Source organism: Crinia signifera, unplaced genomic scaffold (genome assembly GCF_055691185.1).
Source record: "Crinia signifera unplaced genomic scaffold, ASM5569118v1 HAP2_SCAFFOLD_157, whole genome shotgun sequence".
Classification (NCBI taxonomy): Eukaryota; Metazoa; Chordata; class Amphibia; order Anura; family Myobatrachidae; genus Crinia; species Crinia signifera.
In genome coordinates this window covers 226,346-243,641 of record NW_028142050.1, presented here as the reverse complement: position 1 = coordinate 243,641, position 17,296 = coordinate 226,346, and the positions used below count along the sequence as shown (strand labels likewise).

General features: G+C 49.8%; 1 protein-coding gene across 1 annotated transcript in view; it reads left to right on the top strand.

The window, feature by feature from the left end:
• The window catches only part of LOC146053353 (uncharacterized), a 50,111-nt gene that overhangs the window by 32,528 nt on the left and 287 nt on the right, over positions 1 to 17,296 (top strand). Inside the window, exon 5 of the mRNA XM_083167992.1 lies at positions 12,735 to 12,866. Coding sequence (XP_083024118.1) covers positions 12,735 to 12,866 — 132 coding nt within the window. The remainder of the gene's footprint in view (positions 1 to 12,734; positions 12,867 to 17,296) is intronic.

Here is a 17,296-nt window from a genome sequence, read left to right as displayed (position 1 = left end):
AAAAATGTAATTTTTCATTTGCACAGCCCAGTTGTATCAAAATTGGTGAAACCCCTGGGGGTTTGAAATGTACACTATACCCCTAGATGAATTCCCTGAGGGGTGTAGTTTGCAAAATGGGGTCACTTGTGGGGGGGTTCCACTGTATTGGTGCTTTGGGGGTCTTGCTAATGCGACATAGCACCCACCAACATTCCACCAGAATCTGTGCTGCAAAATCCAAATATCACTCCTTCCCTTCTGAGTCCTGCCATTTTTTGGTCACACATGAAGCATTGCCGTACTCGGGAGAAATTGGGGCACAGATTTTGGGGTGCTTTGTCTCCTTCATTCCTTGTGAAAATGAAAAATTTTGAGCCAGAACTGCATTTTTGTGTAAAAAATTTAATTATTCATTTTCACTGCCACGTTGCACCACAATTGGTGAAACCCCTGGGGGTTTGAAATGTACATTATACCCCTAGATGAATTCCCAGAGGGGTGTAGTTTGCAAAATGGGGTCACTTGTGGGGGGCTTCCACTGTATTGGTGCTTCGGGGGTCTTGCTAATGCGACATAGCACCCACCAAAATTCCACCAGAATCTGAGTTGCAAAATCCAAAAATCACTCCTTCCCTTCTGAGTCCTGCCATGCACCCAACTGGTATTTTTTGGTCACATGTGAGGCATTGCCATACTCGGGAGAAATTGGTGCACAGATTTTGGGGTGCTTTTTCTCCTTCATACCTTATGAAAATGAAAAATTTTGAGCCAGAACTGCATTTTTGTGTAAAAAAATTTAATTTTTCATTTGCACAGCCCAGTTGTATCAAAATTGGTGAAACCCCTGGGGGTTTGAAATGTACACTATACCCCTAGATGAATTCCCTGAGGGGTGTAGTTTGCAAAATGGGGTCACTTGTGGGGGGCTTCCACTGTATTGGTGCTTTGGGGGTCTTGCTAATGCGACATAGCACCCACCAACATTCCACCAGAATCTGAGCTGCAAAATCCAAAAATCACTCCTTCCCTTCTGAGTCCTGCCATGCACCCAAATGGTATTTTTTGGTCACATGTGAGGCATTGTCGTACTCGGGAAAAATTGGGGCACAGATTTTGGGGTGCTTTGTCTCCTTCATTCCTTGTGAAAATGACAAATTTGGAGCCAGAACTGCATTTTTGTGTAAAAAAATGTAATTTTTCATTTGCACAGCCCAGTTGTATCAAAATTGGTGAAACCCCTGGGGGTTTGAAATGTACACTATACCCCTAGATGAATTCCCTGAGGGGTGTAGTTTGCAAAATGGGGTCACTTGTGGGGGGCTTCCACTGTATTGGTGCTTTGGGGGTCTTGCTAATGCGACATAGCACCCACCAACATTCCACCAGAATCTGAGCTGCAAAATCCAAAAATCACTCCTTCCCTTCTGAGTCCTGCCATGCACCCAAATGGTATTTTTTGGTCACATGTGAGGCATTGTCGTACTCGGGAGAAATTGGGGCACAGATTTTGGGGTGCTTTGTCTCCTTCATTCCTTGTGAAAATGACAAATTTGAAACCAGAACTGCATTTTTGTGTAAAAAATTTAATTTTTCATTTGCACAGCCCAGTTGTATCAAAATTGGTGAAACCCCTGGGGGTTTGAAATGTACACTATACCCCTAGATGAATTCCCTGAGGGGTGTAGTTTGCAAAATGGGGTCACTTGTGGGGGGGTTCCACTGTATTGGTGCTTCGGGGGTCTTGCTAATGCGACATAGCACCCACCAACATTCCACCAGAATCTGAGCTGCAAAATCCAAAAATCACTCCTTCCCTTCTGAGTCCTGCCATGCACCCAAATGGTATTTTTTGGTCACATGTGCGGCATTGCCGTACTCGGGAGAAATTGGGGCACAGATTTTGGGGTGCTTTGTCTCCTTCATTCCTTGTGAAAATGAAAAATTTGGAGCCAGAACTGCATTTTTGTGTCAAAAAATTTATTTTTCATTTTCACTGCCCAGTTTTACCACAATTGGTGAAACCCCTGGGGGTTTGAAATGTACACTATACCCCTAGATGAATTCCCTGAGGGGTGTAGTTTGCAAAATGGGGTCACTTGTGGGGGGGTTCCTAACTTTTAGCATCTTATGGTGCCTAGAAACCTACATGGTGCCTAAAAAATAATCTCATAAAAAGGAGGCTCCAAAATCAAGTAGATGCTCCTTCTATTATGAAGTCTGTGGTTTGGTCAACGTGCACACTAGGGCCACATATAGGATATTTATGAAAACAAAAGAATTGGGGGAATCAATTTTTAGTCACATTTCTCTAGTAAAATCTACTGTGTTCCTTAGAAAAATGTATTAAAATTGCAAATCTGCAAAAAAAATGAAATTTTGAAATTTCACCTACACTTTGTTTTAATTCCTGTGAAACACCTAAAGGGTTAACAAACTTCCAAAATGCTGTTTTGAATACTGTGAGGGGTGCAGTTTTTGAAATGGCATCATTTATGGGGGTGTCTCACATACAAGTCCCTCAAAGTCACATCAGAACTGAACTGGTCCCTAAAAAAATCAGTGTTTGACATTTTCTTGAAAATTTGAGAATTTGCTATTCATATTTTAAGCCTCCTAGTGTCCAAAAAAATTAAAAGGATGTTGAAATAATGATGGAAACATAAAGTAGACATATGGTCTATGTTAGTTATTAACTATTTTGAGTGGTATAATTATTTGTCTCACAAGCAGAAAATTTAACATTTTGAAAATTGCTAAATTTTCCATTTTTTTACGACATTTTGGTATTTTTCACAAAAAAACACAGACTGTATCGACCCAAATTTACCAATAACTTGAAGTACAATGTGTCACGAGAAAACAATCTCAAAATCACTGGGATAAGTAAAAGCAAAAAAAAGTTATCCCCACTTAAGTGATACCTGTCAGATTTGAAAAAAAGGGCTCTGTCAGGAAGGCAAAAACAGGCTGCGGCGGGAAGGGGTTAACATCGTGCGGCTCCGCCTCCCGAATGCCGCTATTGGCCGCCTTGCGGCCTAGCGGCCAATCAGGAGCCGCTAGGCCGCAAGGCGGCCAATAGCGGCATTCGGGAGGCGGAGCCGCACGATGTACACAGTGTACCGTGCGTCTCCCTGTCCGTTCTGGATTCGGGCTGTCGGTTTGTTTTTTTGCCAAGACACTTACCTGGACTACGTCGCGCTGGGACAGGTGAGTATGGTTTCCTTCCACAGCTTCCCAAATGGATTTCGTCGGATCCGGACGGCGACAGCGACGGTCGACATGGAGGCAGAAGACGACACAGGACCAGAAGACGACGACACAGGACCAGGGCTACCTACGGAAAGAAGATAGGTAAGTATTAGTATGTGTGGGCTTTGTATGTATTAAAGTTTTTTTTTAAAAGTGTGTCAGTGTGTTTTGTGTACTATTTTTTTAACTGTGGAACTACAAGTGCCAGCGGGCCCTTTAATGCCCAGCAGGCTGGGACTTGTGGTTCTCCAAGTCCCAGCTTGCTGGGGAGGCTTGCTGGCACTTGTAGTGCCACAGTAAAAAACAATAGATTAGTCTTTTTTTTACACCATAATCAGCCCGATGCCCACCGCCCAGGGGCATCGGGGACAGTACCAGGCTTCAGCCTGGTCAGGTAAGTCCTGGAGGGGGGGGACCCCTTCATTGGGGGGGTCCCCACTCCCCCAGGGCCCCTGGCCAGGCTGACCGGTCAGGGGGTTAATGTTTTGGCCGCGGGACCTTATATTATAAGTGTCCCCCGGCTGTGACATTACCCTGCGTGCTGGTTGTGCCTGGGACTGGTTCTTGAAATACGGGGGACCCCTAGTCATTTTGTCCCCCGTATTTTGGGAACCAGCCCCGGACCTGGAGCCTGGGGCTGGTTGTTAAAAATCGGGGATCCCCTATTTGTCGGGTTCCCTGATTTTTAATTACCGGCCCCGGCTCCTTCAGCCTGGTGCTGGTTTTGGCTGTGGGGGGGACCCCACGCCGTTTTTTTTTAAAATTTATTTAATTTTTCTATTTTTTTACACCGCAGCCTGCACGGATCTGACTGATCCGTGTAGGCTTAAAGCAAATAGAACAGGAAAATGGTGTTCTATTTTCCTGTCGTATTTGCGTGCCTGTTTTACACCACTAAGCAGCCGTATTATCCATACGGCTGCTTAGTAAATTAGAAACCACCATTCTTTTGAATGGTGATTTCTGTCGTATCCTATCGATGGTGTAGACCATGGGTCCTCAAACTGCGGCCCTCCAGATGTTGTGAAACTTCAAATCCCAGCATGCCTTGCCACAGTTTTACAATGGAGTGTTAAAACTGTGGCAAGGCATGTTGGGATTTGTAGTTTCACAACATCTGGAGGGCCGCAGTTTGAGGACCCATGGTGTAGACATTCGTATTTGTAAATACAAATACGAATGTTCCATCTTTAGGAATACGAATTGTTGTATTTTTGGGATTGTAAATCCCGAAAATACAAATTCGTAAAAAAAAGGTGTATTTCTCCCTACGAATACACCTTTTTTCTACGAATCCATTTTGGTAAATGTCCCCCTCAATGCCTTGAGCATCCTGATCATCTAGATCATCAGCAGGTACATTCTGATAAGGTTCGTCTATGTAGTCAGGGTCCAGTTGGTTATCATCATCTGGGACAAAAACCACTGAAGTAGCCTTCCTCTTCCCGGTTCCCGGAGAGGATGGCCTAACCTGTACTGAGGCAGTCACAGACTGCTGCAGTGAATCCACTGTGGAGGAGATTTGAGTCAATTGGGACTGAAAAACCTCCCTATCCTGCTTTGATGCCGCTAGCTCAGCTGTGAGGTTAGCCAGAATAGCCTGCAAAGCCTCTGGGGACTGTAATGGAGACTGAGGTAAAGGTGAATGGCTCACACTGGTTCCCTGCTTAGAGGCATAGCATGACTCACAGAGGGATACTACCTTAAGGCGTCTATACATTTATTTGGCTTGCGGCGACTTAAACGCCCCAACTGATTGATATTAAATATGGGAACGACTGAGACGGCCCATCTGACTAAGGCACAACCTAACGCTGGGAAGTCTCACCACCCCCGCTCTGGCCGGTGTGGACACTCCGCTGACGGAGTGCCCACCGCGCCCCCCCCCCCCCCCGCAAAGGCAGGACACCCTGCCGTCTTTCCAGGGGGCAGTGCCTCCCAGCGCCCTCTCATGCCACAAGTGACCGCTGGACTATGACGCCCTACCGCCACCGCCAGGCTCTAAGAGACAAACTAAAATAGTCTCGAAGAGCCGCCGCATGCCACCCGAACGAAAACTGACCTAGGTGTCCGCTAACTTAAGTTAAACAGGAAAAAATATCCCCCAACAATACCCCTAAACCCAAATTAGATAGGTGGACCCCATCGTTGGCAAAGTGCTGGGTACTAGATCTCACGAGCAAGGGGTGGCGAACTGCTGATCCCCCCTTACTTAAACAAATTTCGACACTGCAAAGTTCACCTTCTTCCTAGCTTTGTCAACCGCGGAGACATTAATGGAACCACGCCAAACTGTACGGGGGACGATATCCGACCAAACTATGTGGACCAAACTATGTGGACCGACGGCCAAAGGCGCATAACCTCGAGGAGGTCCGCCTTGATTGCTAATATGATGGCCATGCCCTTGTCTGGCACAAATCGTTCCCACCCAGGTGAATAGCTATTATGGCGGGGCGACCCCAAGCCCTCTCCTCACTCAGTAATAAGGGCAATAGACCGGACCACTTAAGACCCCTGACCCCAAACCCACCGGACAATTCAGAAGCTCTCCTAGCTAAAGGGTGCCGTTCGGCCCAAAATACAAATGAATGTCCCACTACCCACATCTGTCCTGGGGGTATTGAAGGGGAAGCTGAAAGAAAAAGGTCCTAGCATCAGAAATTATACATTACAAAGATTAGTACAGCAAGTACCGTATATTCCGGCGTATAAGACGACTTTTTAGCCCATAAAAATTTTCCCTCTAGTGGGGGGTCGTCTTATACGCCGGGCACGGCATATATTCACTAAAGGGTACCTCTCCTCGGCCCCCCCCCTTCTTATGCATACGTACCGTACCTTAATAATAAAAGATAGAAGTACGGTATTTGTCTGCATCAGTGTTTTCTTCAGCCTAACGGCCTGTCAGATTGCACATTTGATGTCGGCGGCAGGCTCGGGTGTTTTCGGCGGGGCTCGGGAGGACTCGGGAGCGCTCAGGCACACGAGTACCCCCGAGCCCCGCCGAAAACACCCGAGCCTGCCGCCGACATCAAATGCGCAATCAGACAGGCCGTTAGGCTGAAGAAAACATGACAGGGTATTGTCTAATCGCTGTGCCCAATTATCCCCCCACAAATGACATAACTCTCTTGTTGGATAAAATTGGCCACAGCAGCCATCTTTATTGAAACAATACAAAATTAACAATAATCAAAAACATTCCCCACGGAAGGTGGTCCCCGAGGCCCTCAATAAATCAATCCACACCTCTAAGCACTTCCAGGAGTTGTTACCCCCAGCCGATAGCGATTGGCTCGAGGGCACCAATTGTCAACACCCAGTGCTCATTAATTAGCCTCACCCAGGGGAGTCCAGCCCCCTCATGGGGCCCTCCCCGCCGCATAATTAAGCCTCAATGCCACCAACCTCGAGGACCCCCCTCCGCCACCAAGCACGGGGTTAAGCCCTTGACCCCGGGCGACCCCCCCACATCCGGAACGCTGTTTCTATCCCTTCCTGTAGTCCCAAGGACCAAACATCGATCCCTACAGCGTTCAAATGCACACCGTCTCCTCTCCAAAAAGCACCGGCACCAGACTCAAGTTCCCTGTGCCTCACCACCACCGCGCCGTTTCTAGCCATAAAACGCCCAATTGCCCTGTTGACTTTTATCCGTGCCTTATTGATCTTGTCAGCCGACCTTGCATCCCTCCAGTAACGGCGCGGCACAATATCCGACCAAACTGTGATCACCTCTGGAAACATTGCCCATAAACGTAGGAGATCAAACTTGATATCCCGTATCAACTCCCTAAATGGTCTGCTCCCAAGGTCATTCCCTCCCACGTGCAACACTAATATGTCGGGAGCCCTATCGAGCCGAACAAAACGGTGAAATTCCTGTAACATTCCACTCCATACCATACCGCGCTTCCCCAGCCATCGAACCACTGCCTCCTCTCTATCCAAACCTAGCTGGCGGCCGTTCGGTCTGACATCAGCCCGCAAAGCTCCCCAAAAGACATATGAATGTCCTAAACTCCAAATCAGGCACGGGGGATGCCCTAAAATTAGAAAGAACACAATCAGCCTCAACAATCCCCTAAACGAACATATGAACGAAAACGAGACGATTCCCATCGCCCAATGCGCTTAATCAGCTCATCTCCCAAACCCATCCTAGCAGCCTCAGTTGCGGCCCCGATGCGGAAAGAGTGACCCGCGTATTCCTCCCCCTTGAGGCCCAACGTCCGCAGGACTGCTCTAAACACGCTTGTGAACTGGAACCGTGATAAAAAGGACCCATTCGCATGCATCAGCAAAGGATCCCTTTCTCTGCCCACTCTGACTTCCTTAAATATCCTCAGCCGTGCTACCGGGCACATATCTGAGCCCGGTACAGAGAAGAGAACTACCTTCTTCCCCCTCCCTAATTGATCCGTCTTAGACCTCCTCACCACTAGCTCCACCCTATCCGAGTATAAATCCACATCCTCCCCTAACAAACCTCCCGGCCTGGAGACGCTTGGACTCACGAGTTCACCAATCCGCAGTGCCCCGAAGAAGGCAAGCGAAAAGGCTACCCCGAACAACCTTTCCTCGAAATTGGAACTACAGACCTCACCCAACTTCCTGCCCATATTCTGCAACAACTGGAAGGACACCGGCCTTCTCTGATCCTGTACTACATGTCCTTTTCTCCAGCCTTTTAAAGCCTGCGCAATCAGGAAATTCTTTGTGACATCAGGCCTCCCACCTGCACGAAACCCAAAAGCTAAGCCCGCCATACAGCGCGTGATCTTAGCCACTGACCAACCAATCTCCTTACAATGGCCTATGTATAGCAAGACAGCCAACTCGTCATCATCCTCTTTCAAACCTACTACCTCACGCCATTCTAACCAGCTCCACCATTCCTGGTTGTATGCCGACCATGTATTTGGGGCCAAGGATTCCCTGATGAGCTGATCGACTACCCGTCCAGCAGAGCCCAGAGCCGACTCGGGAACCCGGTCCCCTCCCTGTCCGCCTCTGGCGCCAACTCCCGGAATCGTTCCCACTGTGAACGAGATAAAGAATCCGCAATGCCGTTAGAGACACCGGGAACGTGCCTAGCCACAACCCACAAATTCAAAGCCAGACATTCCAATACCCACTGCTGCAAAATAGTAACCACCGGAGGTGAAGATGCCGACAATTGATTAATAGCCATGACCACCCCCAAATTATCGCAGTAAAAACAAATCTTCCTATCGCGGAACAGCTCACCCCAAACAACAACTGCAACCAAAATAGGAAACAATTCCAACAATGCTAAATTTTTAACCAAGCCTCTCTGCACCCAAGACTCCGGCCACCGGCCCACACACCAATGTCCCTGGCAATAAGCCCCAAAACCGCCACTCCCAGCGGCGTCTGTGAAAAGGTCTAGCTCTGTAGCCACGCACGTGTCTGACATCCACAACGCCCTGCCATTAAAGGTTTCCAGAAAAGATGCCCACACCCGCAAGTCCCCTTTCAACTCACTACCTAATCTGACAAAATGATGAGGAAGAACCACCCCTGCTGTCGCTGCTGCCAGCCTCCTGCTGAAAATGCGGCCCATCGGCATAATGCGACACGCAAAATTCAACTTACCCAGCAAGGACTGTAATTCCCTCAATCTGATTTTCTTCAACAGCAACGCCCTCCCTACCTCGGCCTTCAAACCCAGTAACTTTTCTTCAGGCAAGCGACACTCCATATTCACAGTATCAATGACAATACCCAAAAAACTGATCACAGTCGCAGGGCCCTCCGTCTTTCCCGGAGCAAGCGGGACCCCAAAGTCTGCCGACACCCTTTCAACAGTCCTCAACAATAAATCACATACACCGGTCCCCCCGGGACCAATACATAAAAAATCATCTAGGTAATGAATAACTGAACTGCACCCAGAGACATCCTTAACCACCCACTCCAAAAAGGAACTAAAGGCCTCAAAATAAGCACACGACAAGGAGCACCCCATCGGTAAACAACGATCAACAAAAAACTCCCCATCCCAACAACATCCCAACAAGCGCAAACTGGTTGGATGAACAGGCAGCAACCGGAATGCCGATTCAATATCAGTCTTTGCCAACATGGCCCCTTTCCCAAACCGCTTCACCCACTTAACGGCCGCATCAAAGGATGTATAAACCACCGAGCAGATGTCGGGGTCAATGCCATCATTGACCGACGCCCCTTTTGGGAAGGATAAATGGTGTATCAGCCGAAACTTGTTCGCCTCCTTTTTTGGCACCACCCCCAACGGAGAGACTATCAAATCTGGCCACGGTGCCGCCCTAAACGGTCCAGCCATACGACCCAGCTGCACCTCCTTAAACAGTTTTTCCTGCACCACTTCAGGATGCTCCCTAGCAGACTTCAAATTCCTCCTAAAACTTCCTGACACCTGCACGTCAGAAGGTATCTTAAAACCTTCCCTAAACCCCTCCTCCAACAAGGCGGCTGTCCGCTGGTCAGGATACCTACGCAGATAACCCAGCATCCTTTCCAGCCAAACTGGTGTCGCCCCCTTTTGAACTACTGTCTCGGGACTTCCCTCTGAAGCATTTATTTGCCCCATGGTTCCCTCCACATGATGAACATTCATGCTTGAATTTGCATTTTGCTCCAAACCGGCATGACCCGTCGTTGAAGGCAAAGCAGAGTCCCTTCTGCATGGCCGTCCCGCTTGTGGCCTCTCTCGGCCCCCCCCCATCCCCACGAAAGGGCTGCCCACTTTTTATGGGGGCCGTTACCTTTAACCATAAAGCAATATCCTTATGATCCCAACGAATGTTGGGGCGAACCGCCTTCCTCTGCCTAAACTGCTCATCATACCTGAGCCAGGCCATGCCCCCGTACATACGGTATGCCTCTCCTATCGCATCCATGTAACAGAATAAGCCTGAACAATTGTCAGGTGCCTTCTCCCCAATCACACTAGCTAAAATAGCAAATGCCTGTAACCAATTTGTGAATGACCGCGGTATCAGCCGATACCTCCGCCGTTCCTCCTCCTCCTTTTTCTCCTCCTTGCGGGGCCTATCCAGGTTAAAACGCTCTAAGGGTAGTAATGAAAATATATCCACATATTCCCCTTTCCAAATCTTCTCCCTCACCTCCTGCTTCAGGTGGGCCCCCAATGGCCCCTCAAAACATACATACACCTCCCCTTTCGCAGTGTCACTAAGCCTCCCACTCTCATCCTGCGTCACCACACTGCCCCCTTCAGCCCCTGCCCTGCTGCTGCTTTGCTCCCCGCCGGATACCAGCACCACGCTGCTCCCCGGCACCCCACTGCTAACCGGCACCCCACTGCTAACCGGCACCCCACTGCTAACAGGCACACTATTACTGACCGGCACACTAATGCTAGCTGGTGTGCCCGAATTCTGCGGTGCCCATGCTGCCGCCGGGGACGGCCCCGCCCCCTGCCGCAAACCCACCAGCCAATCTGCAAAACCACTCAATAATTCGGTAAAGCCCCTACTCATTTCCCCCTGGGGGGCTAACCCTCCCCCCCCTGACTTTGTGCTAAAGCATTAATAGACATAGAGACAGACTCACCAGGCTGCCTGGGGGCTGTGAACCCAGCAGCCGCAGGTCCAGTGTCCTGACGGGTCCCAGATGAAGAAGGACCAGGTATCTCTCCATCGTCTGCTGACGCTGCCATCTCTCTTCTCCTGTCCTCCCGACCTTCAGGTATAGCACCAGCCGGCGTGACCGCGTTGGAGGCGGAGCCAGCTGTGCGTCTCTCGCTCCGTGTACCAGGCCTGCGGTCCGCAGCCTGTACTTCTGCCCCCCTGGCACGACTCACCCCGCGCTGGGCAGCGGCATGCCCCGCATGCCCCGCCACTCCAGGTCCAGACCCACGTGACGCCGGATCTTCTTGCACGTGGGGGGGGTTCCCCCCGCGCGGAGGGTTCCGCCTGCATGTTGGATTCCTCCCAGACCTGGTCCTGCGGGCGGAAGGTGCCCGGCCCGCAGCCTGGCCTGGAGGGTCCCTGACGGGGCTCCTAGAACGGCGCTGAACCCTGGGGGACACGGATGGGCTGAAGCGCTCCGGAGGCCTGGACCTCCGAGGCCGTGCGCCCGCTGGAGCAGCCTCCTGCGTTGCTGCTCCCAGTCCCCCCAGCAGACCTGACATCTGCTGCTGCAGCCACTCTGTCCCTCTGGTGCCTGCTGCCTCCCTGAGGGCAGCCAGCGCTGCAGATACCTCAGCATCAGCGTTTGGGGAAGCCATGGGAGATGCAGTGCTGCTTAGCTGTTCAGAAAAATCTCCCAGTGACCCCTATTTCCTGCCTGCACTCTGCTTATATACCCTTACTACACCCCGTTAAGCCCCTCCCCCTATGACCCTCTCCTTAGACACCCCTTCTATGACTGTCCAGCTAGTCAGCTCCCTACAAACCCTGTCAGGGGAGCCTACCCCCAGGCTTTGCCTCCAGTCCGGCTCCTACACTGATGCAGACAAATACCGTACTTTTATTATTAAGGTACGGTACCTATGCATAAGAAGGGGGGGGGCGAGGAGAGGTACCCTTTAATGAATACCGAGGTACCCTTTAATGAGGACAGCGGCATCACTGCAGGGAAGCTGCAGATGAGGGGGTATTAAAACTTTATGTGGTGGGTTATGCTGGGGCAGGACAAACCTGCCCTGATAGGTTTGTCCTGCCCCAGCAAAACCCACCACTCAAGGGACCAGACAGCTGCTAGTGACAGGGAGGTGTGCGAAAGAGGGGGTAGTCTTATATGGCGAGTATATAACAAACTCTACATTTTGAGTGGAAATGTTGGGGGGTCGTCTTATACGCCTGGTCGTCTTATACACCGGCAAATACGGTAAGTTAGTAACAATGGACCCAAGTGAAGTCGAAAACTTGATAAAAACCTCTCGTGTGTCCCGGAAGGGGGAGGTGGGCCGAATTGAAATTACTGAGGACCCACGGAGGTAAAAAAAGCAAGAAAGTCCTTCACACCCCTGATTCCGGAACACTAGCTGTTCCAAAACCAGCGGGTAAACAACGTTTTTGGGTCAGCGCAGAAGGCGCACTACAACTAAATCTTATCTAACCTTATATAAGTCTTAAATGCAGCGGATTTCCATGGACCCATTGCTTGAATGGAAGAGTCAGGAAGCCCGCTGGCCGCTGCGCATGTGGCTGCCCCAATGCGGAAGGAGTGCGTACCATACTCGCCCTCCCTCAGACCTAGATGGTGCAAGCAACGCTTAAATACCGCTCCAAACTGAAACTTGGAAAGCGGAGTCCCGTCACTATGCAACAGCCATTGGGGCCCGCCCTGAGGTCTAGCAGCCACGTAAATGGTGGCCAAAGCCACGGGGCACAACCTTGGCTCCGAATGAGCCTGCATGGTGACCCACTTCCCTCAGCCTAGCTGATCGGTCTTAGACCGAGGAATTTTGCACTTAAGAGCACTCTCTGTCAATACTACATGCGTGAACAGCATTCCTGTGCTCGCAGAAGCCCTACTGGCTGCAACCAGCTCGCTGATCCTGAAAGCGCCAAAGAAGGCCACGGAGAAGGCTAACCCAAATAGACTAGACTCAAAAGGGGAGTCAGCGATTTCTGACAACGCCCCTATTAAACTACCCAGTAAGTGTAAATCTATGGGCCTGCGCGTATCAGCCTTGGGGGGGGGCGCTCTTTAGCCCAACCTCGCACGGCCTTACTAAGCACAAAGGATCTAGTAGGATCTTGCATTCCCCGCAAACGTGCATGAAACGCAATTCCCGCCAAAGCGGCACCCATGGCTGCCCTGGACCTACCCCGGCAGAAATGATCCCAAACAAACGCCAGCAAGCAGTCCTCCTCTGACTTACCCTGAAACGTAAACCTAAGGCGATGTGCTTCCCAGTCCAGTAAACTCCTGCGACCAGCGATTAGAATGGGGCTGAAAACGGGAGCGATTTATAGCAGGGGCACACTCCCATCACTGGCAATATGGTCACCAGCGACCATATTTCCAGCGATTATAGCCCATATCGCTACCGTGTGTACACGGCTTTAGTACATCCCCTTAGTACTTGCCCATTACCTCGTTAGCTGCTATATTGCATGCAGAGAACCATGTCACCAGCCTCACCACTGCGTCGCCCAGACTGAAGGGCCATAGGTTAACCCTAGGAGTTGATGTTCCTCAATAGTGACTTGAGATGGCTCCACGGGTGTCTGTCTTCTTTCTTGGATGGCAGCTTCTCCTGTGATGATTGGTGGTTACATAAACTAGATAATCACAGCTGTGTATGCATTTGCATGCCAACCTGATTTATACTCTATGTGCAAATGCCCCGTTGCCATCCAGTGTCCCCCATGTAGCCACACGAGGAGATGAAGTTCAGTTGTGCACAGCCCATATTGGCCACAGATCCATAGAGATGTATATGTCTGACTTGGACAACATGCGCAGGGTGGTACATATGAGATGCCGCTGCTTCAGGCCTTTTGTGGTTATAGAAAACAAGCCCCTTACTGGATTGCATTTCATTGGGGAATGGCTTTGTGGTGCTTTAACCCTTTGAGTGCCAATGAATTTGTCAAAATAGGTGTGAAAATTGCCAAGCAAACATCATCATAACGACTGGCAATGTTACCTTATATAGGAAATATAATCTGTTTTTACACTTTTGTTATTTGAATTGATATAACAAACCTGGCAATTTTAGCAGATATTTTGAACACATGAGATGTTGGTCTCAAAGGGTTAAAAAAAAATAACAAAACACATATGCCATTACGCTGACTTGGTAAAATGATGGTAATCTCCATTGTTATAGTGTTGGATGTCAGTACGGTCACTTTGCACGGAGGGGTTTTACACAGACACGATTTATAAACATGTTGGTTTAACTACATGACATTACTGAAGGAAGAGATGTAAGTAGAGGTGGCCAACACATCCCCTGGCCCAAGCTCTCCAAGCATGTGTCTGCACCAGGTGACGGGTAGTCATACCCATCCAGGGGCACTGACGGGGTGCATGGGCCCCGCTATGGTTACCGGACCTTGTTAAAAAAAAATGGTTTTGCACAGGCAGTGGGCACTACAGGTGGGTGGCAGGGAGGGATCACGCCTGCATCAGGGCTGCAGCATCTGCCTCTCTCCCCAGCTCCGCACACAGCACTGAGCAGCATGTCCTGAGCAGAAGAGAGAGGCTGTGCTGTGGCAGCCTTTCATTTCTCCCAACTGCCCGGCTCCCTGCAACAGGGGAGGAGGAACCTCCAGCAGACCTGGGCCCGGGTAATAAGTACTGGCTCCCCCCTCTCAATGCCACTGCACCCACCTACAGCTGGTCACACCAGAGGCGGATTTAAACCTCACGGTGCCCAAGGCAAGATACCGGTTTGAGGCCCTCCTCAAACAATCCATAGCACTATAATCTTGCTGCTGATTGCAGGCGCCATAGATAAAGTACCTTGGCGCATGCAGGGTTTACCTATAAATGCTCAGCTGCATGAACATCGGCATTGAGTACAAATCTGAATCAGGCTCTAGGTCTTAGCTGACTACCTGGGTCACATGTACAGTAACCTGGTTTCCCACATACAGTGGATGACACCATATGTTTTATATCCTATTAAAGGGACTTTGGGAGTGTGCGCTGGTCCATGTGATGCCATGACATCAGGCAGTAGTCATGCAATGCTCCTCTGGGAATGTTTTGGATGGCCAGGATATCTTTATGGGCCCCTTGGGACGTGCTGGGCCCTAGGCAGGTGCAGTGGTTACTTATGGTAAATCTGCCTCTGGGCCACACCCATTTGCATGGTATATTTACAAAGGACGCAGGCCCTTACCTGACCGTCCAGGCAGAAAGAGAGGAATCGGATCATTCGTCATACTGCATATAGGTCTACAAGCATTAGGTCTACACCATTAGGTCGACTTGCATTTAGGTCGACCTGACTGAAGGTCGACATGGGTTATGTCGACAGGGTCATTAGGTCGACATGTGTTAGGTCGACAGGTGTTAGATCGAGAGGGTCATTATGTCGACCGGTATAAGGTCGACAGGTTGATTAGGTCGACAGTGAAAAAGTCGACTTTTTTTCACTTTTCAAGCGTCGACAGAGTCAACATAGCACCGCGTCCCCTTGCATGGCTCGCTGCACTCGCCATGCTTCGGGCACACTATTTGATTCTCCCACCACGCCCTAGTGGATGGTAGGGCATGAAATCCCGCCTGTCGGCACATGTCGACTCATAAAACAGTCAAATGACCCCATGTCGACCTTTTGCCTGTCGACCTTCCCCATGTCGATCTAATGACCCTTTCGACCTTATAAAAGTCGACCTAATGACCGTGACGACCTAATGACCCTGTCGACCTTAGTCATGTCAACCTTCAGTCATGTCGACCTAAATGCAGGTCGACCTAGTGGTGTAGACCTAATGCTTGTAGACCTAAATGCTGTAGACAATATGACCATATCCCGATAGAGAATACACCCTTTGCTAAATTGTGAGAGAATTGTGTATGAATCGCTAATTGCTATTCTATCGCAAGTCCATATGCAATTCCCCAACCCTCAAGAGGTTTTTGCTGTCTGTGCAAATGTGAGTAACTGTGACCCTTAGAAAGCTAGAATGTGATGGCAGATAAGAATCTAGTCTGCCCCTTTTTTAGATATGTTGGAGCCAAGAAAGTCGGCTCCTGATTTGCCTCTAGGCGGCCAATAGAATCATTCGGAGGAGAGGCGTGGAAGATGAATGTTCTCTGCTTCTCTCCTCAGTCCGAGCGGGGTGATGCGGGACTTGGACTACGGCAGAGAGAAGAAGACGGGATCTTTGCCAGAGGACCTGGTGAGTAGGATTTCCTTCCACAGGTCCCCAAATGGATTTCTTTGGATCCTGGACCCTGGACTGTTCAGCCCTGGAGACCCGGACCCCGGACCAGCCCCGGAACCAAGATCCCGGACTCTGCAGCCACGGACCCAGGAACCAAGGCACCAGACCCTGGACCATGGAGCCCCGGGACCTACCAACGGGCTCAAGATAGGTAAGTATCAGTATGTGTGGGCTTTGGCTGTATTAAAGTTTTATTTTTCATATGTCAGTGTGTATTTATTTGACTATATTTCATACTGTGGAATTACAAGTACCAGCGGGCTCTTTAATGCCCCGCATGCTGGGACCTGTGGTTCTCCAAGTCCCAGCTTGCGGGGGAGGCTTGCTGGGACTCATAGTTCCACAGTATTAAACAATAGTTTATTCTTTTTTTACACTGCAATCAGCGCGATGCCCACTGGGACAGCACCAGGCTTCAGCCTGGTCAGGTAAGTCCCGGAGGGGGACCCCTTTATTGGGGGGGTACCCACTCCCCCAGGGCCCCTGGCCAGGCTGACTGGTCAATAGGGATGAATGTTTTGGCCGCGGGACCTTATATAATAAGTGTACCCCGGCTGTGACATTACCCTGCTGGCTGGTTTGGTCTGGTTCTTAAAATACAGGGGACCCCTACTCATTTTGTCCCCCGTATTTTGGGAACCAGCCCTGGACCTGGGGCTGGTTTTAAAAAATCGGGGAACCCCTATTTGTCGTGTTTCCTGATTTTTCATTACCAGCCCTGGCTCTTTCAGCCTGGTGCTGGTTACAGCTGTGGAGGGGACCACACGCCGTTTTTTTTTTTTAATTCCTATTTTATTAACACTGAAGGCTGCAAATACGACAGGAAAATAAAGTGTGTTTTCCTGCCGTTTTTGCCCGGCCATTCGCGGATGTTTTACACTAATTAGCGGTCGTATTTTCAATACAGCCGCTTAGTAAATCAGGAATCACCATTCTTTTGAATGGTGATTTCTGTCGTATTCTATCGATGGTGTATTCATTCGTATTTGTAAATACAAATACGAATGTCCCATCAATACGAATACGAAAATTTCTAGTTTTGGCATAGTAAATGCCAAAAATACGAATAAGCCCCCAGAGCACTCCTGCTCTCTGGACCACCCGCCACTGCTGTCTGACCTCTCCTCCCTGGGTCATCCGCTGCTGCACCCGGGGGGCCTGCTGTCGGAGTACTGCTG